Raw genomic sequence first — 25356 nt, 5'->3', positions numbered from 1 at the left:
CCGTCTAGTAAGCAACGAGCTATCTTCTTGCCCTCTGGGCCTTCCACCCATGCTTTAGCTGTTTGCAGAAGCACAGTGTTCTGTCCATCTGGTTTCATCTTCACTGACTGAGGAATGACTGAGCAGGCAGAGGCTAGAGTGCCTCCAGAGGTAGCGGTGGGCTGCACCACTGCCCCCACATCTTCTTTCTTGCTCAGGCATACAGCAATGTGATGTCTTCTCCCACACGTTGCACATGACACATCCTTCTCCTTACAGTTCTTAGCGATGTGTTTCTGTCCCAAGCATACAAAGCATCTTCCCATTTTCTTGATCTTTTCTTTTCTTTCCGCAACGTTGTGGTCTGGGCACTGTTCTGATCCATGTTCTGCACTGTCACAGAATATACAGTTGTGTGTCTTCTGACTGGCTGTGTGCAGAGCAGCGGCAGACTGCATGCTGGGTCTCTTCACTTTGGCCTCGCTGGATGAGCATGCTTGCTTCCATGGCTTGCTCTCTGATTTCTGTGGGCTGGGCGTCGTTGACTTTGTCATCTGTAGTGCTCGTTCTCTGCTCTGAACCTCCTTCTGTAGGAATGTCACTATTTCAGAGACCTTCCATTCATCATCCACTCCCCTCTGACGACTATATTCAAGAGCTACGTCATCTGGAATCATCTGTAGCAGGATTGGGCATAGCAGGCTTCCGTAGGTTTCTGACACTACACCCAGTGACTCCAAGCTCCTTATTAGAATGTTACATTCATCATATAGCTGCCTCAGTGCATTCGCGTCGGAGGATTTCTTCACTGGAGTTAGATTCAGGAGCTTTGACATGTGAGCGCTGATCACTAGATCTCTTCTTCCAAATCTGCTTTGTAGCAAGGTGACTGCAGCATCATAATTGTCATTTGTTAAAGTCAGTCCTGCTATTGCCTTTGCAGCCGGTCCTGTGAGGTAAGTTTTCAGGTAGGTAAACTTCTCTTGTTTGCAAAGTGCATCATTGCTGTGAATAGCAGTCTCATACTGGCTCCAGAACTCTTGCCACATGCTAACATCTCCATTGTATCTTTCAGTGACCAGCCTCGGTAGTTTTACTGATTGTCTCTGTGAGGATCTGGCTGAGTCATTTGAGTTAGCATCACTCACCCGCTGTGGTCTTGCTGCTTGGTTCTGTTCTTAATTTTTTCTTATCATCCGTTGCGCGCGGCTTCTTGTCATGACCACGCGCTCCCTGTACTGCTCCGCAGTTTCAATCTCAGCCTCCAAGTCGTCCATCTCTGTTAGCTGTTCTATTCCTCTGTCCAGTTCGAACAAACTGTCTTTTTTAACGCCCATAACATCCAATAAAGTTGTCAAGTGATCAATGTCTGGGTCTTCTTTTACCATTTCCATGTCAATGTGGTTCAGAATTCTTGTAGCACCACCTCGTATGGTACCGCGCTTTCGTTTCATTCTTTCCATATCGCTCCGGAGTTCTTGGTCCGCCATTTCAGCAGCCTGAGCTGCGTTCTCGTCGGGGTTCTCAATGTCCATATCTCCCGGGTTTCGGCACCAAAAAATGTAGGAATTATATTCCCTTCTTGAACAGCAAAGACCACAAAAACCGGATTATAAAACGAAGCTTCTTTATATGAAAATGGTTGCAGTGGTAACGTTTTTCTTGCTAATCTCTGAGCGCACTGCTCTCGCATGAGTCTCGACCGTCAACCGAATCAACTTCCTGTTTTCCTTGTCGCTAAGCCTGCTGGGAGTTTGAGTTTTACATTACGAAATACAGTAGGCTTTTCTAATATGAACTGTGCGATCTGAACATTTGATCTATTCTTTTTAACATCACAAATAATATTTCTGTAATCATGTATCACATATAGTAATCAATCATATCTCTAATCATGTATTCAATAGAATAATCAATCAATCAAATAAACAATATAATTCACTTGTTTTCATGAACTAATTATTGAACTACTATTCAACTCAATCATGTGACCAAATAAGTCACAACAAAGGTAGGCATACTGTGTGTGCAAGAGACCAGGTGGAAGTGGAGTAAGGCCAGGAGTATCGGAGGTGGGTTCAAACTCTTCTACCATGGTGCGAATGGGAGGAGAAATGGGGTAGGGGTAATTCTGAAGGAAGAGTATGTCAAGAGCGTGCTGGAGGTGAAGAGCTTGTCAGACAGAGTGATGAGTATGAAGCTGGAAATCGAAGGTGTATTGCTGAATGTTATCAGCACATATGCCCCGCAAGTTGGGTGTGAGATGGATGAAAAAGAATTCTGGAGTGAGTTGGACAACGTGGTGGAGAGGGGTACCCAAGGAGGAGAGAGTGGCGATTGGAGCGGACTTCAATGGACATGTTGGTGAAGGGAACAGAGGTGATGAGGTGGTGGGAAGGTATGGTGTCAAGGAGAGAAATGTGGAAGGACAGATGGTGGTCGATTTTGCGAAAAGGATGGAAATGGCTGTGGTGAATACATTTTTCAAGAAGAGGAAGGAACACAGGGTGACATACAAGAGTGGAGGAAAGTGCACACAGGTGGACTATATCTTATGTAGAAGGCGCGATCTAAAAGGGATTGGAGACTGCAAGGTGGTGACAGGGGAGAATGTAGCTAGGCAGCATCGGATGGTGGTCTGTAGGATGACTTAGGAGACCAAAATGGGGAAGCGTGTGAAGACACAGCTGAAGATCAAATGGTGGAAGTTGAAGAAGGAAGACTGTTGTGTGGAGTTCAGGCAGGAGTTAAGACAGGCAGTGGGTGGTAGTGAAGAGATGCCAGATGGCCGGGCAACCACTGCAGAAATAGTGAGCGAGACATCTAGGAAGGTACTTGGTGTGTCATCAGGACAGAGGAAGGGAGACAAGGAGACTTGGTGGTGGAATGAGGAAGTACAGCAAAGTATACAGAGGAAAAGGTTGGCAAAGAAGAAGTGGGGTAGTCAGAGAGATGAAGAAAGTAGACAGCAGTACAAGGATATGCAGCGTAAAGCAAAGAGAGAGGTGGCAAAGGAAAAGGAAAATGCGTATGGTGAGTTGTATGACAGGTTAGACACTAAGGAAGGAGAAATGGACTTGTACTGATTGGCTTGACAGAAGGACCGAGCTATGAAGGATGTGCAGCAAGTTAGGGTGATCAAGGATAGAGATGGAAATGTGCTGACAAACGAGGAGAGTTTGCTGAGAAGGTGGAAGGACTACTTTGAGGGGCTGATGAATGAAGAAAATGAGAGAGAGAGAGAAGGTTGGATGATGTAAGGATAGTGAATCAGGAAGTTCAGTGGATTAACAAGGAGGAAGTGAGCGCAGCTATGAAGAGGATGAAGAGTGGAAAAGCAGTTGGTCCTGATGATATACCTGTGGAGGCATAGAGATGTTTAGAAGAGATGGCAGTGGAGTTTTTAACTAGATTGTTTAACACAATCTTGGAATGTGAGAGGATGCCTGAGGAGTGGAGAAGAAGCAAACTGGTACCGATTTTTAAGAACAAGGGCGATGTGCAGAACTGTAGCAACTACAGAGGTATAAAGTTGATCAGCCACATCATGAAGATTTGGGAAAGAGTAATAGAAGCTAGGTTAAGAGGAGAGGTGATGATCAGCGAGCAGCAGTATGGTTTCATGCCATGAAAGAGCACCACAGATGCCATGTTTGCTTTGAGAATGTTGATTGAGAAGTATAGAGAAGGTCAGGAGGAGTTGCATTGTGTCTTTGTAGATTTAGAGAAAGCATACGACAGGGTGCTGAGAGAGGAGGTGTGGTATTGTATGAGGAAGTCGGGAGTTGCAGAGAAGTATGTAGGAGTGGTGCAGGATATGCATGAGGGAAGTGTGACAATGGTGAGGTGTGTGGTTGGAATGACAGATGGGTTCAATGTGGAGGTGGGATTACATCAAGAATCGGCTCTGAGCCCTTTCTTGTTTGCAATGGTGATGGACAGGTTGACGGACAAGATCAGGCATGAGTCTCCATGGACGATGATGTTTGCGGATGACATTGTGATCTGTAGCGAGAGTAGGGTGCAGGTTGAGGAGAGCCTGGAGAGGTGGAGGTATGCACTGGAGAGAAGAGGAATGAAAGTCAGTAGGAGCAAGACGGAATACCTATGCGTGAATGAGAGGGAGGACAGTGGAATGGTCAGGATGCAAGGAGTGGAGGTGGGGTCAACTGTCCAAAGTAACGGGGAGTGCAGTCGAGAGGTGAAGAAGAGAGTGCAGGCAGGGTGGAGTGGGTGAAGAGTGTCAGGAGTGATTTGCGACAGAAGGGTACCAACAAGAGTTAAAAGGGAAGGTTTACAAGATGGTTGTGAGACCAGCTATGTTATATGGTTTGGAGACAGTGGCACTGACGAAAAGACAGGAGGCAGAGCTGGAGGTGGCAGAGTTGAAGATGCTAAGATTTTCACTGGGAGTAACAAAGAAGGACAGGATTAGGAAAGATTATATTAGAGGGACCGCTCAGGTTGGACGGTTTGGAGACAAAGCAAGAGAGGCAAGATTGCGATGGCTTGGACATGTGTGGAGGAGAGATGCTGGGTATATTGGGAGAAGGATACTGAATATGGAGCTGCCAGGAAAGATGAAAAGAAGAAGGCCAAAGAGGAGGTTTATGGATGTGTTGAGGGAAGACATGCAGGTGGCTGGTGTGACAGAGGAAGATGCAGAAGGCAGGAAGAAATGGAAACGGATGATCCGCTGTGGCGACCCCTAACAGGAGCAGCCGAAAGTAGTAGTAGTCTCTCTGCCGCTCTAAGCCCTGCCCTTTGCTCTCTAATGACCTCAGTGAGCCATGGACTGGGGGGTGGGGGTTACGAGCAGGTTTGGATGCTAGAGGGCAGAGATTGTTAAGAAAGAAGGCTAGTGATGAAAAGAGTGTGTCTGTAGCTTTATATAGCGTGCGAGAGAAAAAGGTTCCATGTTGCACAGACAGATAAATGCACACTATTATCTTACCCAGTTCATTGTGCAGAAGTTAACAGCTTCAGTAAGGGGCTGTTTTAGAGTGTAACACATACGGAAGATACTCCAAAGGAATCCAGTCAAATAATATCTTGTGTCAATGGGTAACATTCGGTAGTTGATCATTAATCTAGTGTGATAAAATATTTTGCCTTGCTGCAAAGGTGTTGTACAGCTTTTTCTTTCCATTAGAAAGGACATGTGTACTGGGAAGGCCCACTAAGAGTAACGACACAGGATCCATATTAAATTGGACACCTAAGATCTTCTCAACCTCGTGAACAATCATAACCCAATAACTAACTTGTGACACGACCAGAGACAATGTGTAATGGTTCCTATCTGTTCTACACTTAAGGCATAGAGGGGAAGAGGAGAGATTAAAGCATGTCTACGATTGGGAGAGATATGCATGATATATGCAAAGTGGCATGGTGGCCCAGTGGTTGGCACTGTTGCCTCATAGCAAGAAGGTCCTGGGTTCAAACTCCAGGCCGTCCCAGGTCCTTTCTGTGTGGAGTTTGCATGTTCGCCCCGTGTCTACATGGGTTTTCCTCCGGGTGCTCCGGTTTCCTCCCACCATCCAAAGACATGCATTTTCGGGTTAATACTCCTGTCTATACTCCTGACCAAGGCAATGGAAAGAAGAATTGGAGTTGGTTCTCCAGCTGCTGCAGCTGCCCATTGCTCCTATACAATTGGATGAAAATGCAGAAATCAAATTTGTTGTAAGAATACAATGATCAAATAAAGTGGCTTTCTTTTCTTCTTCTTGCTAGGACGCCAAAGAGTAAACTTATAGATAGGTGTGCTTGTAACGTTTTTGGTCTGGTTCTCAAGGGAGCACCTGAAGATGTTGCTTGGTACTCCGTCTTTACACGGCACGGTTATCCTACAAGCTGTCGTTATCACTACCCTCCTGACTGCTCTCCTCACTGTCTTCCTCACTTTCGAATATGGCAGATGAAGATGTAGGCCTACTTCTTTCTCCCTGTTTGAGTCTGCGGTTAGCTGTTTGCGTCCATAAGTCAACAGCTGGCTTCGGGTCAGAAGTCTCTGTTGTCATCTTAGACAAGTAGATGTGCATTAGGAATGACAGGCGAGAATTTGACAAACAGGATCTGTACTTGCTTTTTATTATGTTGAGATGTGAAAATCCGCTGTGACGTGCAGCACTGCTGAAGGGCAGTGTAAGGGACAACAGGACTTTATGAATGTTGGAATAACTATTTGGATTACTTGTCTTCACTGTGTTGTTGAACAGGTCGTACACAGCGGAGGCTGCCAGACGTTTTCCTGCTTGCTTTAAACGCATCCATTCTCTTACAGTGGAGTCTCTGTCAACAGACAAGCTGGCCTCATATTTCTGAAGGACGTTGGCACGTGTTGTGTTGCCAAAACTGTGGAGGTCTTGCATTTCTTGAGGCCAAGTTAAAGGATAAAAAATTAAAAATCGATCACATGACTTAAGGGATTCATATCTGCTTTCAAACTCATGAATTAGACCTCTCAATACATCAGACTTGTCCCTGTCTGCATCAGCATTTGAAATGGTCTCTTTCCTGTGCTTGCCTTCACTGTCAAGAAATGGTGTCAGCTGTCCAGCAGCTAACATGAGTTCATCTCTGCATTCACCAAGTCAGTTTATCTTGCTGGAACCTGAGGGAGGTGAACTGTAAAATGTTTCCAGTGTCCAGCATGTTGGCTAGGAAACACTGAAAACACTCTGTGCAGACATGTTTTATTTCACCGTCATCACTGTAGCCACTTGAATTTGAATGGCAGGTAATTGCCTCCATATTTTTAACAGTCTCTTGCCTCCATGTAGACCATCTGATGTGGTGAAACTTTCCTAGTTTCACAAAAGCAATGCCATTCTCATCACATATCTTCTTTAGTTGTTCTGTTCTTTTTACACCTCCTCTCTGTAAATAAAAGCCCAGCAACTTGACAATAGAGCAATTAAATGACTCACAGTATGGTACCATTCAATCAGCTGACTTTGCGCAGTTCTCAAGGGTGTGGGCAGTACACAGAATATGCACAAGGGAATCCCCGATCACCACTGTCTGACGCAATTTGAGAACGACCCCATTGTAAACTCCCAACGTTGACTCCTGCTCTGTCTGTACATATGGAGACCAACTTCGTCTTCCACTGATCCCCTAAACCACAAGTATGGAAATGCTGCTCCAGTCCGTCCCACTATGTCCTGTGCTGCTCGGTTCACACCCAAATTAATTATCCAAGGAAATCTGAGGTAAACTCTCCATAGCTAGACACAGACACAATGTACACAATTTCCTGCTCTACTTGTGTTATGTGTTCTGATCCATTAAAGAGCACGCCCCAAAATTCAGCTGCCTTCCATTTTTCACTCAGTTCTAAACCGATTGTCTGTATGATGCTCAGCATGATGCGGGTCCCCCCTTCTCATGAATGATATGCACCCCCCGACATTAACGCCAAGCCTCTTGAAAAGCACAATATCCTCCTCATATGAACGCATCAGACATGCATGTTTGGCTTTGTGAAAGGCCAACAGAAAAATATGACACAGTGCTTGATGCTGTTCTTCATTCAGTTTGTCCTGCCACGTGTCAGGAGGGCAAGTGGATTTCTGATCCTGGCTGCACCTGTTATCAATAGTTTGCACTATGTTCATGTGCTCTTTACTCATCACGTGCTTTTCAAAAGCTTGGTGACTGAAATTTTTTGCCCCTATATAAAAGGCAATATTTTTATCCACAAGATTGGGATTTTCACAGCATATTTTGCACCACATCTCTGTGCGGTTGTCATCTGTTTGGAGCCAGGCTACTTCCTGCAGCCACTTTTCTGCAAATACATGTTTTTTATGTACAGGCTCAATCTGACATTTCTTTGGAGGTGGTTCAATACCAAAGTAATTACTTAATGTAGCTTGCTTCTTGGACATTTTGATTAATGGACGAAAATCCTAAAAGCAGGGAAAAAAATGTAATGTTAAGCTAGTTGTAACGTAAGCTAACTATGTGCTGGAGCTCAAGGTTTAACAGTTAACCTTGCTAACTTGGGAAAAAAACGCATCCACATAATAAAGAACGAAGGCTAAAAGTTGCATGATTAACAACTGATTGTTAAAATTGACACGTGTGTCATAATGACTTTCTTAGCAGTGATATATGGAGAATATCCTGTTGTTTCAGTAAGTAATTGTGTCCCAAAAATGTTGGCACACAAAAGCGCCTCTTTTCGTATTATCTGCTGTGCATAATTTATTTTGACCATGCATGTGCACCTCTGCTTATAGACATAGCCCCACCTGGTTGAAATAATACCTTCTCTGTAGGAGACTTTCTTGGATCCTCCATCAGGGTGGTGTTATGCATAATCTAGTGCCTTATTTGTAAAAATCTTTAAAAAATCCTGCCCTGATAGCTGGTACATTTGAACCACCTGCTCGAATGACAATTTTTCGTTTAGCGAATAGATCACTCGGCCTGCTTTTACACAGCCGCTCATTCCTTAAAGACTACGTCTGACATCCCTAGTTAAAAGTCTCTGTTGTTTGAAATTGGGGTTAAAGGAAAGGTTTGTGTAGAACATCCTTCAAAATAGCAGACAGTTCTCCAAGCTCTTAAGTGTATTTTGGCAGGGAAGTCTCAGTATCAAGCCATGTAGAGGATCCTTCATTTATACCCATTCAGAAGTGAACTTTAAGTGGGCACACCATTGGTAGATCTTAATATTGGTAAAATCCAAGCCTCCCATGGAGCCTAGCCTACATATTTTAAAATAACTTTCATCCCCTGCTCAGGCCTGAGAGAGAGAGAATCTTATTATGTAGACATTCTTAGGGTCAATTCCAAAGCACAAGGACTCCCACTGACCTTGGCGATGAGATTCCTCCACTTCCACTGCGATTGTGTCAGTACAAAGGTTTCCTTACATAGGTCCAGATTAATGAAAACGGTCGTGGATGCTCATCTGAATCGACCGACCTAAAAAATGCATATAGCTTGTATTTTTCCATTTTCTCCCACGCAAAAATGCTTTTCATGTATAAACCAACCTTCCACACATCAAAACTCTTGACCAATTTGTCAGATAAAGTGTCTTTTTTTCCTCTTTAAAATATCTGCATATAAAAAGTGTAATGTAGTTTTGTACGTATGCTACTGATGGTCAATGCAGACTTTATATCATTGATAGTCTATTTATTGAATTTTTCATCTTATTAAAGTGTTATGTTTTCTTTATTTCTTTGACTTTTGGAGCTGATATTCATGATTTTGGAAAATGGATAAAAATTGTTTAGTCTTGAGAAAATAATTTTTTTTGCTGGTGCTCATCATTGTACCCCAGCTTCTCCCTCTCCTCCGCTCTAATGGTTGCGTATGTCTTTGCAACCCCAGGGAGTGGTGCAGTCTCGGCAGGTAGATTATGAAATGCTGCCAGATGAAGAGCGGCAGTGCTGCAAATGTCGGACCACCTGCTACCTGTCTGGCATTACCTGTCCCTGCAGTCCTAACAAGCTGTCATGTCTATTCCACGCCAAAGAACTCTGTTCCTGCCCCCCGACCAGTCATGTGCTCTGGTGAGTCAGTCTCTCCAACCACAGTTGCTGGACATTGAGCCTCATTTATCAATCGTTTGTACATACAAATTTGTTCTTACACACCCATGGAATTTTTATAGTCTTGAAGTTTGTCTCAGAGACTAGTGTAGAACCTGGGTAACCCCTGAATTCAGACACCAGTTGGCTTACACTGATGTCTTTGCAAGCCTGGGTGATTACTCATTGCAAGAGCTAGACAATAGATGTTAGTGGGAAGGAATTACAAATAAGCGTTAGGCTTTGCCTCTGATTGTCAGACAATCTTGAGAGCTAAAAAATGTCCATGGGTATGTAAGAACAAATTTGTATGTATGAACGTTTGATGGATGAGGCCCATTGTGTATAATTATGTGTCCCCTCTGTCATGACTGGTGTAGTCCTCCACATATCACTATGTAAATCAGACTTCCTGCTGCGTTCAAACAAAATCATGCTATGAAACTTATATGAATTTATTCAAAATGTATGTGCTCTTCTAACTTGTATGGAAAAAAGCACCAAGCTATCAAAACTATACACTAATTTAGCATACAAACTAGGAGCTTCATTTCATTTAATTAATTTCAAATCATCACTCCCATACTCTATGTAGTACAAACTTGGCCGAAGATGGGATTGGTTGGCAGTAGACGCTAAGCAGAAACAATTCAACTATCACATACTGAGTATGAAAACCTAGCACAAATCATAACATGCAGTCTGAGAAGTACCTGGCATGTAGTGTCAGTGTGAGGCGATCCAAAAAAATTACATAATGGTAAATTTTTGGATCGCCTCACACTGACACTACATGCCAGACAGCTTGGTCAAGTGCAAATCGAGCTTTATCTGAATTTTATGTTAATATATAGATTTTTCTTGATGATGTCTCTTGACCTAGATTGAGTAGAACTCCAGGCACACGAAGTTCTCCAGAACGTTCTGAAGAACTTCGTGTGATATCAAAGGGGTCAAGGGGTCATCGTGGGCAGCATGGTGGCACAGTGGTTAGCGGTGTCACCTCACAGCATGAAAGTCCTGGGTTCGAACCTTGGTGTTGTCCAACCTTGGGGGTCATCCCAGGTTGTCCTCTGTGTGGAGTTTACATGTTCTCCCTGTGTCTGTGTGGGTTTCCTGCGGGTGCCCCGGTTTCCCCCACCATCCAAAAGGACATGCATGTGAGGGTTGATACTCCTGTCTGTGCCCCTGAGCAAGGCAATGGAAAGAAGAGCTGGAGTTGGTCCCCGGGCGCTGCACAGTGGCTGCCCACTGCTCCTAGCTACACAAGTTAGGATGGGTTAAATGCAGTGTAATTTCCCCACAGGGATCAATAAAGCATATCAAAATAAAAAAAATTAAAAAATCAATACTTGATTGAGTCACCGAGTATTTGATTCCTTCATAAACTACAATTTTATTTTATTTTTAGCAAACGTTACTTCTGTCTGTTCCCAGTTACAAGTTTACACTGGCAGAATTGTACCCCATGAGGGCAGTCATTAAACTACGTGTGGAGTCCTACAAAACCTGGGTCTGCAATGTCAAGGATATTGTGGCGTTAAAGCAAAACAAGAAAAGAGGTGAGTTGGTAGCTTTTTTTTTTTCCCTTAAAAATGTCCAACTAACTCAGTTTTTCAAATTTCATTGTGGTCTTCTCTCACCCACCCATCCCCCACTCCCTTCAATTAATATTAAATTAAAACTGAATTTCTGCTCTAAGCTGATTTTACTTGGTTTATCTTGGTCATTTATTCATTTTGTTGTGGTTTTCCCCCTTGCTGAAGTTTAAGTCTCATGTCCTGGTATCTAAACCCGTTGCCATACCTCACCTGCACATTTGTTCTTTTTTTGCATGCGTTCTTTGTTGGGACTCCCTTTTTTGTGTTCTGTTGTTAAAAATATTGAAATAATCAATTAAACCGCTTAATGGAAATCTGCTGTACCATAGATGTGTGTAGTTTATTGTTACTTGTTGGAGCCATGTCGTTTGATTTCACCAGCTATCGTGGATGTAAACTTTCTTACAGGGTGAATGATGTATGTGAGCACATGGGTCTATGCATACTTTCTGTAAATTCAAGGAGATTCTCTGTGATTATTTATGTTCAGGCTTGGAAGAGCTTCGCAGCTTGGTGGAGCAGGCGGAGGCAAAGATGTTTCCACCGTGTGACCTCCTCCGTAAGTTGCATACAGTAACCTTGGATGCTGAAAAGTGTGCTGTGATGGCCCAGCAACTTCTCAACGGGAAGAGACAGACAAGGTACAGACAACACACATGTGAACCTGTTGAATCAGTGCATTGGGTCTCTCCACTGCAGTCATAATGACTGTTGTTTGTCATCACATTTTGGGTTTCACCTTTCATAATATGCATAGTGCTCTTCTCCTAATGTCATGGAAGCTTCAGTAAATAGCGAGAGTCACCAGTTTGTCACAAAAAAGTGGACTAATTCGGTTAGATTTATGATTTGTTTAATATTCAAATTATCTTAATATCTCATTATCCCTGTTCTCCTAGCACAAACAAAGCTGATGTTGTGTCCGTCCTACATCTACATGTGCTATAGCGTGATATGTATTGTTATCGGGATATCAATGGCCTATATCGTCATATGAATGGCCTATATCGTCATATGAATGGCCTATATCGTCATGTGAATGGCCTATATCGTCATATGAATGGCATATATTGTGATAGAAGATTTTGGCTGTATTGTACAGCCCTAGGCTTACCCCATTTTACCTGTCTGATCTCCTTAAACCGTACATTCCACCTCAAGCTCTTCACTCTCAAAATACAGGGCTCCTGTGTGTACCCAAAGTTAAAAAGACGTCAGCTGGTGGCAGGGCCTTTTCCTATTGGGCCCGTTCTTGTGGAATAACCTGCCTGCTGCCATCAGACAATCAGAGTCTGTTGAGTCCTTTAAATCCAAACTTAAAACTCATCTTTTTGCCTTAACCTACAATTAGTTGTCTTTAAGTTGAGTAATTCACCACCTGTACTGCATGGTGGGTCGGTTTCTGTCTCAATGAATTTACCAACCACTGTTCTGCCGACGAGATTATAGATTATGGATATAGATTATAGCGTACAGATTATATATTATTAACTATTGCAACCTGGTCTCTTCTCTCACATGTCTTTTCTCTCTCTCTATGATGTCTTCTCCTTTCTCTTCTGTGTGTGTGTGAATGGTGTGATGTGAGTCTCCCTTGTGTGCATATGCAGTCTCTCCTCCCAGGTCTCCATGGTGATGGTGGTTGCCACCTGGACACTGCTTGGCATCCTGCTCATCAAAATTTTTTCCAATATATCTTACAAATCCGTATAATTTTGTTATCCTGTTCAGTGTTATATCCTTCTCTCACTCTGACGTGTGACTAGTGTTCGTTCTTGTCTCTTCACCCGTGTATGTGAATGGTGTGATGTGAGTCTCTCTTGTGTGCATGTGTAGTTTGTCCTCCTATCAGGTCTACATGGTGATGGTGGTCACGTGGCTCAGGTCCCGGGCTGTTCCAGTGGCATCTGGACACTGCTTGGCATCCTCCTCATCATATTCATCTTATAATTCCATTATAATTGTGTTATCCTCTTTCCATGTTGTATTGTGTAAACACAACATCATGTCACATTGTCCGTCTTGGGAGAGAGAGCCTCCTCTGTTGCTCTCCCTGAGCTTTCTTCCTGCCCCCCCCCAAAAGTTTTTTTAGGGAGTTGTTCTTTATCCGATACGAGGGTCTAAGGACAGGATGTTGTGTTGCTGTAAAGCCCCCTGAAGCACATTTGTAATTTGTGATATTGAGCTATACAAATAAAACTGACTTGACTTTAGCTGCTACACTGTACAGTCAACATTTACTTCATAATGATAAGTTAAAGCAAAAAAGTTGTCTACTTCAGCTTTAAGTGTATGCAGTAACTGTTAGGTAATAGGTTATGAGGCCCTTATAAGTCAGAACTTTTGCTTTTAGCGGACTGCCAATTATTTTGATAACTTTTAATCAGTCCTTAGCTGCTACGTGCAAACTTCTGTGCAGATTGGATTTACAACATTAGACAAGTGTGAAAAGTAGGTATTACATATCTCACCACCACCACCTGCTGGCTGAAAACGTTTATGACGCTATTATTAAAACATATACTTATTAACGCATAATAACATTAAAAATCATTTTATAAGGACTTCTAAGGACCTTATTACCTACAACTAACATGTATTACATGCACATAATGTAAAGCTTTACATCGTGTCCGTGAGTATAGTTTCATTATGTCAGGTAAAACTGATAAATTTGTTGCAAATGCTTATTATAACATCTTTTTTTCAGATGAATCAAGGGTGTAATTTTCAGGAAATTTCAGGATGTCAGGTTTTCTGCTGTTTGGGAAGTGGCTGTTACCACTACATTATTGTATGCTTTGATGCATAGATTGTTACTTACAGAAATAATTATCACTGATGGGGAGCTCGGGTAGTGCAGAAAACTATGGCGCTAGCTTCCCAATACGGAGATTCTGAGTCAGAAACCAAGTGTTGCCTCTGTCCTGGCTGGGCTTTGCAGTGAGTGCACTTTGCAGCCTTGCTGTGTTGGGGGCTGTAAGGGCTAGTCTGTCTCACCAGTGCAACAAGTGTACAGGTGTTGTGGGGTGTCTGTACTACTCATGGATCTGAGTAAAAGGCATGGGCCTCTGTGTGCGTTATGTCCTCCTGGGGAAAATTGTTGCTGCCAGGTTAAAAGAAGAGGTTGGCCGGCTCCAGGCTTTACAGAGGAAGTCTTCACCCTCCAGCTACCATAGTACATGCAGTGGTGGGACCCAGAGGAAAAGGGAATTAGACATGCCAAATCGAGAACTGAAAAAGGGGAGAGTAAAAATAAATTACAATAATGATGGTCATTGATGGCTCTTGGTTTGGTAAGCCATCAGTTTTATGAGCTGGTACCAAGCTTGTGTGCAGTTTAGTTTGAGATAATTTTTGAAGTGTGGAATTTTAATTTCTGTGTGCCTGTTTCACAACTTGTATGCTATTGTTAACTATATTTTCAGTATTTTTACCATCTGGCTGCAGTTCTGTCTAAAAGGATTTCTTCTTGTTGCAGGTATCGCTCTGGAGGAGGGAAGACCCAGAGCCAGAATGAGCTGACTGTGGAGGAGCTGAGGTCCTTTGTCAGTCAGCTTGAAAACCTTCCTTGCAACATACGTCAGGCTCCGTTACTGAAAGTAAGTGAGGGTCAGCTGTTATATCTTCCATACGTTGTCGCAACAAATTGTGGCTTTGTACATTTGGATAAAAAGCTTCACTGTCATTTAAAAGCACACTGAGTAGTAAGTATTCTGCCCCCTGGTGGCTTGTAAACACAGCTAGAAAAGTTGGCCCCCACTCCCTAACTCAACAAGATGCAAAGCCCACAACTCTGTCTCTCCTCATCCCCATCCTCTCCTTAAATGCATGCCATTGGTGGAACGTCAACCCCAGCTTCACTGTGGTTTTGGAGCAGGTCCAGTCTTCCAGGCTTTTCACCGCACCGTTTTTAAAAAAAAAATTTTAGATGATCTATCTGCCATTACATATCATTTGAGCGCTAATGATCTGGCATACTCACTGAACTCTGCAATTTCACAAAATCGTACCCTCACAAGCAGTCATTGGTTGCAGGCATTGCCTGGCAGGTCCACTGCTAAAAGGGTGATGCCCAGGAACCTCTGTAGCATTCAGAAAGCAAATAGACGCAGAAGGTAGAATCCCTAAATAGTTGAGTACCAAGTACCATAATGATATGTAATGATTTGGTAGGTATGTTTCTGGACAAGTTTATACTATTTCAGGGAAGGAAATCTTATCAGTATGCCTTTAAGTACGGAGTTCCTATATATATATATATATATATATATTATATATATATATATAGTGCATCTGGAAAGTATTCACACCCCTTCACTTTCCCTACATTTTGTTATGTTACAGCCTTATTCCAAAATGGATTAAATTCCTTTTTTTTCTCATCAATCTACACACAATATCCCATAATGACAAAGTGAAAAAGTTTTTGTAGAAATTTTTGCAAATTTATTAAAATTAAAAAACTGAAATATTGCATGTACATAAGTATTCACACCCTTTGCTATGACACTCAAAATTGAGCTCAGGTTCATCCTGTTTCCACTGATCGTCCTTGAGATGTTTCTACATCTTGATTGGAGTCCACCTGTAGTAAATTCAATTGATTGGACATGATTTGGAAAGGCACACACCTGTCTATATAAGGTCCCACTGTTGACAGCGCATGTCAGAGCAGAAACCAAGCCATGAAGTAAAAGGAATTGTCTGTGGACCTCCAAGACAGGATTGTATCTAGGGACAGATCTGGGGAAGGGTACAAAAACATTTCTACAGCTTTGAAGGTCCCGAAGAGCACAGTGGTTCTCCATCATTCGTAAATAGAAGAAATTTGGATCCACCAGGACTCTTCCTACAGCAGGCTGCCCAGCCAAACTGAGCAATCGGGGGACAAGGGCCTTGGTCAGGGAGGTGACCAAGAACCCGATGGTCACTCTGACAGAGCTCCAGCGTTCCTCTGTGGAGATGGGAGAACCTTCCAGAAGGACAACCATCTCTGCAGCACCCCACCAATCAGGCCTTTATGGTAGAGTGGCCAGATGGAAGCCTCTGCTCAGTAAAAGGCACATGACAGCCCGCTTGGAGTTTGCCAGAAAACACCTAAAGGACTCTCGGACCATGAGAAACAAGATTCTCTGGTCTGATGAAACCAAGATTGAACTCTTGGGCCTGAATACCAAACGTCACGTCTGGAGGAAACCAGGCACCTCTCATCACCTTGCTAATACCATCCCTACAGTGAAGCATGGTGGTGGCAGCATCATGCTGTGGGGATGTTCTTCAGCGGCAGGAACTGGGAGACTAGTCAGGATCGAGAGAAAGATGAATGGAGCAAAGTACAGAGAGATCCTTGATGAAAACCTGCTCCAGAGCGCTCAGGACCTCAGACTGGGGTGAAGATTTACCTTTCAACACGACAACGACCCTAAGCACACAGCCAAGACAACGAAGGAGTGGCTTCGGGACAAGTCTGTGAATGTCCTCGAGTGGCCCAGCCAGAGCCCAGACTTGAACCCCATTGAACATCTCTGGAAAGACCTGAAAATAGCTGTGCAGCGACGCTCCCCATCTAACCTCACACAGCTAGAGAGGATCTGCAGAGAAGAACGGGAGAAATACCCCAAATATAGGTGTGCCAAGCTTGTAGCTTCATACCCAAGAAGACTTGAGGCTGTAATCACTGCCAAGGGTGCCTCAACCAAGTACTGAGTAAAGGGTGTGAATACTTATGTACATGCAATATTTCAGTTTTTTATTATTAATACATTTGCAAAAATTTCTACAAAACCTTTTTCACTTTGTCATTATGGGGTATTGTATGTAGATTGATGAGAAAAAAAGGAATTTACTTCATTTTGGAATAAGGCTGTAACATAACAAAATGTGGGGAAAGTGAAGGGGTGTGAATACTTTTCGGATGCACTGTATATACACTCACTGGCCACTTTATTAGGTACACCTTGCTAGTACTGGGTTGGACCCCCTTTTGCCTTCAGAACTGCCTTAATCCTTCGTGGCATAGATTCAACAAGGTACTGGAAACATTCCTCAGAGAGTTTGGTCCATATTGACATGATAGCATTGCGCAGTTGCTGCAGATTTGTCGGCTGCACATCCATGATGCGAATCTCCCGGTCCACCACATCCCAAAGGTGCTCTATTGGATTGAGATCTGGTGACTGTGGAGGCTATTTGAGTACAGTGAACTCATTGTCATGTTCAAGAAACCAGTCTGAGATGACTCGAGCTTTATGACATGGCGCGTTATCCTGCTGGAAGTAGCCATCAGAAAATGGGAACACTGTGGTCATAAAGGGATGGACATGGTCAGCAACAATACTCAGGTAGGCTGTGGCGTTGACACGATGCTCAATTGGTACTAAGGGGCCCAAAGTGTGCCAAGAAAATATCCCCCACACCATTGCACCACCACCAGCAGCCTGAACCGTTGATACAAGGCAGGATGGATCCATGCTTTCATGTTGTTGACGCCAAATTCTGACCCTACCATCCGAATTTCGCAGCAGAAATCGAGACTCATCAGACCAGGCAACGTTTTTCCAATCTTCTATTGTCCAATTTTGGTGAGCCTGTGCGAATTGTAGCCTCAGTTTCCTGTTCTTAGCTGACAGGAGTGGCACCCGGTGTGGTCTTCTTCTGCTGTAGCCCATCTGCCTCAAGGTTCGACGTGTTGTGCGTTCACAGATGCTCTTCTGCATACCTCGGTTGTAATGAGTGGTTATTTGAGTTACTGTTGCCTTTCTATCAGCTCGAACCAGTCTGGCCATTCTCCTCTGACCTCTGGCATCAACAAGGCATTTTCGCCCACAGAACTGCCACTCACTGGATATTTTCTCTTTTTCAGACCATTCTCTTTAAACCCTAGAGATGGTTGTGCGTGAAAATCCCAGTAGATCAGCAGTTTCTGAAATACTCAGACCAGCCCGTCTGGCACCAACAACAATGCCATGTTCAAAGTCACTTAAATCACCTTTCTTCCCCATTCTGATGCTCGGTTTGAACTGCAGCAGATCGTCTTGACCATGTCTACATGCCTAAATGCATTGAGTTGCTTCCATGTGATTGGCTGATTAGAAATTTGCGTTAACGAGCAGTTGGACGGGTGTGCCTAATAAAGTGGCCGGTGAGTGTATATATTAGGGCTGAACGATTAATTGAATTCTAATCGAAATCGCGATTTGAACTTGCGCGATTAGCAAACCGCAAAGACTACGATTAATTCTGCCGCTTGTGACTCTGATACGGTCATAAATCAGTTGTATATGGTTTAAAAATTCATGTTGGCCTGTCGACCGCATGAATCAGTCTGTGTCGTTCCTCTTGTGTGACAGTCATACTCACCAATCAGTTCTTCTCACGTAGGAGACACACTCACCTATCAGAAGTGTCCCTACTTATAGCGCTCGAGTATGCCCACCAACAAAAAAACACGTGTGTGAGCGTTTAGGAAACTCGTGGTGTAGGAATCACAGATATAGAGAAAAGAGATTAGAAATGGCTGCCAGTGTCACGGAAGGTGAAGCACCTGAAGAGTTAGTGCCAAAGAAGGGTGGCACTTCGATTATTTGGGAGTATTTTGGATTTTCCAAAAACGATGTGCAGCAAACAACGGTGCTCTGCAAAACCTGCCGTCGAAGAGTGGCTAACACCCGAGGTAACACAACAAACTTGTACCAGCACTTGAAAGGCCATCATAAACACCTAGTATACAATGAGTGTTCGAAAAATAAGACTAAAGAAAGTGGTGCTGCTGCCACAGATAAAAGTAGGCAAACTACAATTTCGGAGTCTTTTGTGGCTGCTACCCCGTACAACAAGAGTTTGCGGAGACACTGCAAGATAACAAGCGCCATCACTCATTACCTCACCAAAGACATGGTGGCAATAAATACGGTGTCCAAAGAGGGCTTTCGAAATGTCATAAAAACGATGGACAAAAGACATGTGCTTCTATACCATTTTTTGTTTTAATAATTACATTTTGAATCCATATATTTTCACTCTCCTCAGAATATTATAAAGAGCAATTAATATTTCAGTGTTCTCAAGTGGTGAGGCTCCATCACGTTATAAATTTATTATACAGTGAATAATGAACTGAAGTTTGATTTTCAAAAATTATATCGCAAATCAAATCGCAATATCTGTCAGAAAAATCAGTTGGATATTTTTCCCAAATCTTTCAGCCTTTATATACACTCACCGGCCACTTTATTAGGCACACCTGTCCAACTGCTCGTTAACGCAAATTTCTAATCAGCCAATCACATGGCAGCAACTCAATGCATTTAGGCATGTAGACATGGTCAAGACGATCTGCTGCAGTTCAAACCGAGCATCAGAATGGGGAAGAAAGGTGATTTAAGTGACTTTGAACGTGGCATGGTTGTTGGTGCCAGACGGGCTGGTTTGAATATTTCAGAAACTGCTGATCTACTGGGATTTTCACGCACAACCATCTCTAGGCTTTACAGAGAATGGTCCGAAAAAGAGAAAATATCCAGTGAGTGGCAGTTCTGTGGGCGAAAATGCCTTGTTGATGCCAGAGGTCAGAGGAGAATGGCCAGACTGGTTCGAGCTGATAGAAAGGCAACAGTAACTCAAATAACCACTCATTACAACCGAGGTATGCAGAAGAGCATCTCTGAACGCACAACACGTCGAACCTTGAGGCAGATGGGCTACAGCAGAAGAAGACCACACCAGGTGCCACTCCTGTCAGCTAAGAACAGGAAACTGAGGCTACAATTCGCACAGGCTCACCAAAATTGGACAATAGAAGATTGGAAAAACGTTGCCTGGTCTGATGAGTCTCGATTTCTGCTGCGACATTCGGATGGTAGGGTCAGATTTTGGCGTCAACAACATGAAAGCATGGATCCATCCTGCCTTGTATCAATGGTTCAGGCTGGTGGTGGTGGTGTAACGGTGTGGGGGATATTTTCTTGGCACACTTTGGGCCCCTTAGTACCAATTGAGCATCGTGTCAACGCCACAGCCTACCTGAGTATTGTTGCTGACCATGTCCATCCCTTTATTACCACAGTGTTCCCATCTTCTGATGGCTACTTCCAGCAGGATAACGCGCCATGTCATAAAGCTCGAATCATCTCAGACTGGTTTCTTGAACATGACAATGAGTTCACTGTACTCAAATAGCCTCCACAGTCACCAGATCTCAATCCAATAGAGCACCTTTGGGATGTGGTGGACCGGGAGATTCGCATCATGGATGTGCAGCCGACAAATCTGCAGCAACTGCGTGATGCTATCATGTCAATATGGACCAAACTCTCTGAGGAATGTTTCCAGTACCTTGTTGAATCTATGCCACGAAGGATTAAGGCAGTTCAGAAGGCAAAAGGGGGTCCAACCCGATACTAGCAAGGTGTACCTAATAAAGTGACCAGTGAGTGTGTGTGTGTATATATATATATATATATATATATATATATATATACACTACCGTTCAAAAGTTTGGGATCACCCAAACAATTTTGTGTTTTGCATGAAAAGTCACACTTATTCACCACCATATGTTGTGAAATGAATAGAAAATAGAGTCAAGACATTGACAAGGTTAGAAATAATGATTTGTATTTGAAATAAGATTTTTTTTACATCAAACTTTGCTTTCGTCAAAGAATCCTCCATTTGCAGCAATTACAGCATTGCAGACCTTTGGCATTCTAGCTGTTAATTTGTTGAGGTAATCTGGAGAAATTGCACCCCATGCTTCCAGAAGCAGCTCCCACAAGTTGGATTGGTTGGATGGGCACTTCTTTGAGCAGATTGAGTTTCTGGAGCATCACATTTGTGGGGTCAATTAAACGCTCAAAATGGCCAGAAAAAGAGAACTTTCATCTGAAACTCGACAGTCTATTCTTGTTCTTAGAAATGAAGGCTATTCCATGCGAGAAATTGCTAAGAAATTGAAGATTTCCTACACCGGTGTGTACTACTCCCTTCAGAGGACAGCACAAACAGGCTCTAACCAGAGTAGAAAAAGAAGTGGGAGGCCGCGTTGCACAACTGAGCAAGAAGATAAGTACATTAGAGTCTCTAGTTTGAGAAACAGACGCCTCACAGGTCCCCAACTGGCATCTTCATTAAATAGTACCTGTTAGAGCCTGTTTGTGCTGTCCTCTGAAGGGAGTAGTACACACCGGTGTAGGAAATCTTCAATTTCTTAGCAATTTCTCGCATGGAATAGCCTTCATTTCTAAGAACAAGAATAGACTGTCGAGTTTCAGATGAAAGTTCTCTTTTTCTGGCCATTTTGAGCGTTTAATTGACCCCACAAATGTGATGCTCCAGAAACTCAATCTGCTCAAAGAAGTGCCCATCCAACCAATCCAACTTGTGGGAGCTGCTTCTGGAAGCGTGGGGTGCAATTTCTCCAGATTACCTCAACAAATTAACAGCTAGAATGCCAAAGGTCTGCAATGCTGTAATTGCTGCAAATGGAGGATTCTTTGACGAAAGCAAAGTTTGATGTAAAAAAAATCTTATTTCAAATACAAATCATTATTTCTAACCTTGTCAATGTCTTGACTCTATTTTCTATTCATTTCACAACATATGGTGGTGAATAAGTGTGACTTTTCATGGAAAACACGAAATTGTTTGGGTGATCCCAAACTTTTGAACGGTAGTGTATATATATATATATATATATATGCTTATCGTGTGTGTGTGTGTGTGTGTGTGTGTGTGTGTGTGTGTGTGCGCGTGTGTGTACTTATCAACCCCCCCAGGATCTCCTGACTCGGGTGGATGACTTTCAGCAATGCAGCGAAAGGCTGCTCTCTGATGATTCTCCCAGCCCGTCAGAGCTGCAGGGCTTATTGGATGTTAGTCTGAGCCTGGACGTGGAACTGCCCCAGCTACCCCTGCTGAGGGAGAGGCTAGAGCAGGCCCGCTGGCTGGACGCAGTGCAGCTTGCTAGCAGCAGGCCTGACAGCCTGTGTCTTGACACCATGAGAAGGCTCATAGATCAAGGTGTGGGCTTGGTCCCTCATAGTTCTGTGGAGAGGGCCATGGCACGCCTGCAGGAGCTGCTGACTGTGTCAGAGCAATGGGAGGAGCGGGCGCTTGGCCTCATGGAAGCCAGGTGAGCGCAGTGTACTGTTCCTTAGCCCCGTTTTAAATATACACAGTATTTGCATTGGTTCCATATTCATTTCTACTTTGAATCCAGCTTTGAATAAAATACAAGGGAAAGATGGAAGGACTTTAATTTGGATGGGCTATTAAGTGATTCTTAATTAACTTCAAATGGACCCTTTTTAATTTTTAATGGTCTATGGACCCTACAGTGTTTTGCCTCCCATAAATATAGAAATGCACTTGGTTCATGTAATTCTTACCATTTGCTAGACAGACTTTTGAATGTGGTATGCAGTTTGAGCGCACTAAAATCATATCCTGTATAAATAGAATTAAAACTTCTATTGTGGTCTTTTTAAGCTCACCCAATATTTCACAGCATACCCCTCATTTTTAGCATTTTTTCTACTTCACTACTTATTTACTGCAATAAAGATGCTTTTATTAAGCTAATATACTGGGTCCTCATTTTGGTGTATTTATAAGTGAAGTACAGGTCAATAGAGAATTCCATGTTAATCTTTGATTTTCTGCTGTTGTGGGAAATGTTAGGGAAAGGAGGGAAAACTGCCCTAAATTCAGTTGACATCTAGGGTATCTGGGTAGCGTGGTGGTGGTCTATCCCGTTGCCTACCAACATGGGGATCACCGGTTTGAATCCCCGTGCTACCCCCGGCTTGGTCGGGCGTCCCTACAGACACAATTGGCCGTGTCTGCAGGTGGGAAGCCGGATGTGGGCATGTGTCCTGGTCGCTGTACTAGCGCCTCCTCTGGTTGGTTGGGGCGGCTGTTCGGACTGGGGGGAATAGCCTGATCCTCCCACGCGCTACGTCCCCCTGGTGAAGCTCCTCACTGTCAGGTGAAAAGAAGTGGTTGGTGACTCCACATGTATTGGAGGAGGCATGTGGTAGTCTGCAGCCCTCCCCGGATCGGCAGAGGGGGTGGAGCAGTGACCGGGACAGCTTGGAAGAGTGGGGTAATTGGCCGAATACAATTGGGGAGAAAAAGGAGGGGGAAAAAATTCCGTTGACATCTGTTGCTGGACTGTGATGGACAAACTTGTTTGTGGTGGGCAGTGCTTAACCAGCTGGGTGTATGGCTGCACATATACTGTTTATCAAGAGCCCGCCTCATACTGCCACAGCTAGCAGTTAGAACACTTCTGAATTGCTGATGAAACTTGAGTTTCTACTAACACCAGTTGTGATGTGTTTTTCTTCTGTGTATTGTGTATTGTCCCTATTGGGCAATATGACACACACTGCCGTATTTTCTGTGCACACCAGTTCACCAACAAACAAGCTAAATTATGTTATTCTTTCCAAAGGCCATGTCATTGCCTAGAAACTCTTGAGGCAGCCCTTCAGGAGGTGGAGAACATCCCTGCTTATCTACCTAACTGTTTGCAGCTGAAAGATGTTGTCCTCAAGGCCAAGAACTGGCTTCAAGAGGCTGAGGCGCTCCAGGTGAAATCAACTTACCTGTTTGTCTTGTGCAATGTTTATATCACCTGACCAGATTGTTGAGTTTTCACTGTGTATATGTATACTTGTCTGTGCATGTTTGCAGTTGGGGGGGCGTATACCTGTGCTGCACAGTCTCTCTGAGTTGGTGCTCAGAGCAGAGGGTATCCCAGTGTGGCTTGATCCCCTGGGTCGACTGAAGGCTCTAGTTGCTGATGTACAGACCTGGAAGGAAAGTGCAGCGAAAACATTCCTAGTGAAGAACTCCCCTTTTTCCCTGCTAGAGGTAAAAATCAACAGCATTGGCAGAACTGGTTGTTTGCTAAATGGAAGTAGTAAGATGAGAAAAAAAATGTTTTGTATGTGCAGGTGCTCTGCCCTAGATGTGATGTGGGAACAGGGCTTCAGAAGACTAAAACAAAAAAGACAAAAGAGGTTATGCAGATCAGCAGAAAAAATTCAACCAAACTGGACTCTCTAAGTGACGTGGAAAGAGCTCTTTATGACAGCAAGGACTCTGCTTCTGCTGTAAGTGCAGTCGAACTCCTTTCTTTTTTCTCCCCGGCTAAGATTAGGCTTTTATTTAATGTACTTACGAACTGCTATAACTTTGCCCCCCCCCCCCAGATGGTTACTCTTGCTGAGGTACGTCAGAAGGAGATGGAGATGTTGTTGGCTCTGAGGGCTTCAAATGAGTCTAAGCTTCTTCCTGCTGAAAATTCCTCTGGGCTAAGTGTGTGTGTTTGCCACAAGGCCCCTTCAGGTGCCATGGTGCAGTGTGAGCTTTGTCATGAAGCTTTCCACTGTGGCTGTATCACAACAACTGTTGATCTCCAACGTGACATAGCTTGGCTCTGCCCACTTTGCCAGCGATCAAGAAAACCCCCTCTGGACAGGGTTCTGCCCTTACTTGCATCACTGCAGAGGATCCGGGTTCGACTGCCAGAAGGGGATGCTCTTCGCTTCCTGATTGAGAGGACGGTGCGCTGGCAGCACAGAGTTCAGCTTTCATGCACAGAGGACATGCTGGAGGAAGTTTCTGACATGGCCTGTGGGAAAGTAGGTTGCACTTTTTTGTGTGTCTTGTGTTTAATTAGTAGCTGTGTTTTATTATTTTTGCTCAGGTTCGTTATTAAGAGCTAAGCACCAAAAGTGCAGGTACTTGGTGTTTTTCTATTTTTTCTCATCATTATTATTATTATTATTATTATTTATTATGCAGTGGGAGTCCATTGCAGCCCATAGAACTGTTTGTAGGGCGTCCGGGTGGTGTGGCAGTCTATTCCATTGCCTACCAACACAGCGATAGCCGGTTTGAATCCCCATGTTACCTCCGGCTTGGTTGGGCGCCCCTACAGACACAATTGGCCGTGTCTGCCGGTGGGAAGCCAGATGTGGGTATGTGTCCTGGTCACTGTACTAGCACCTCCTCTGGTCGGTCGGGGCGCCTGTTCGGGGGAGAGGGGGAACTGGGGAATAGTGTGATCCTCCCACGCGCTCCGTCCGCCTGGTGAAACTCCTCGCTGTCAGGTGAAAAGAAGCAGCTGGTGACTCCACATGTATCGGAGGAGACGTGATGGTCTGCAGCCCTCCCTGGATCGGCAGAGGGGGTGGAGCAGAGACCGG

General features: G+C 43.8%; 1 protein-coding gene across 1 annotated transcript in view; it reads left to right on the top strand.

The window, feature by feature from the left end:
• Positions 1-25356, top strand: part of kdm5ba (lysine (K)-specific demethylase 5Ba) — a 67926-nt gene that overhangs the window by 30517 nt on the left and 12053 nt on the right. The window contains exons 15-23 of the mRNA XM_056272847.1: positions 9337-9518; positions 10974-11098; positions 11628-11778; positions 14619-14739; positions 21916-22271; positions 23595-23733; positions 23837-24016; positions 24100-24258; positions 24358-24789. Coding sequence (XP_056128822.1) covers positions 9337-9518; positions 10974-11098; positions 11628-11778; positions 14619-14739; positions 21916-22271; positions 23595-23733; positions 23837-24016; positions 24100-24258; positions 24358-24789 — 1845 coding nt within the window. The remainder of the gene's footprint in view (positions 1-9336; positions 9519-10973; positions 11099-11627; positions 11779-14618; positions 14740-21915; positions 22272-23594; positions 23734-23836; positions 24017-24099; positions 24259-24357; positions 24790-25356) is intronic.

The sequence above is a fragment of the Lampris incognitus genome, chromosome 2, assembly GCF_029633865.1.
Source record: "Lampris incognitus isolate fLamInc1 chromosome 2, fLamInc1.hap2, whole genome shotgun sequence".
Classification (NCBI taxonomy): Eukaryota; Metazoa; Chordata; class Actinopteri; order Lampriformes; family Lampridae; genus Lampris; species Lampris incognitus.
Note: the sequence above shows the minus strand (reverse complement) of the source record. Positions and strands in the feature narration are given on the sequence as shown.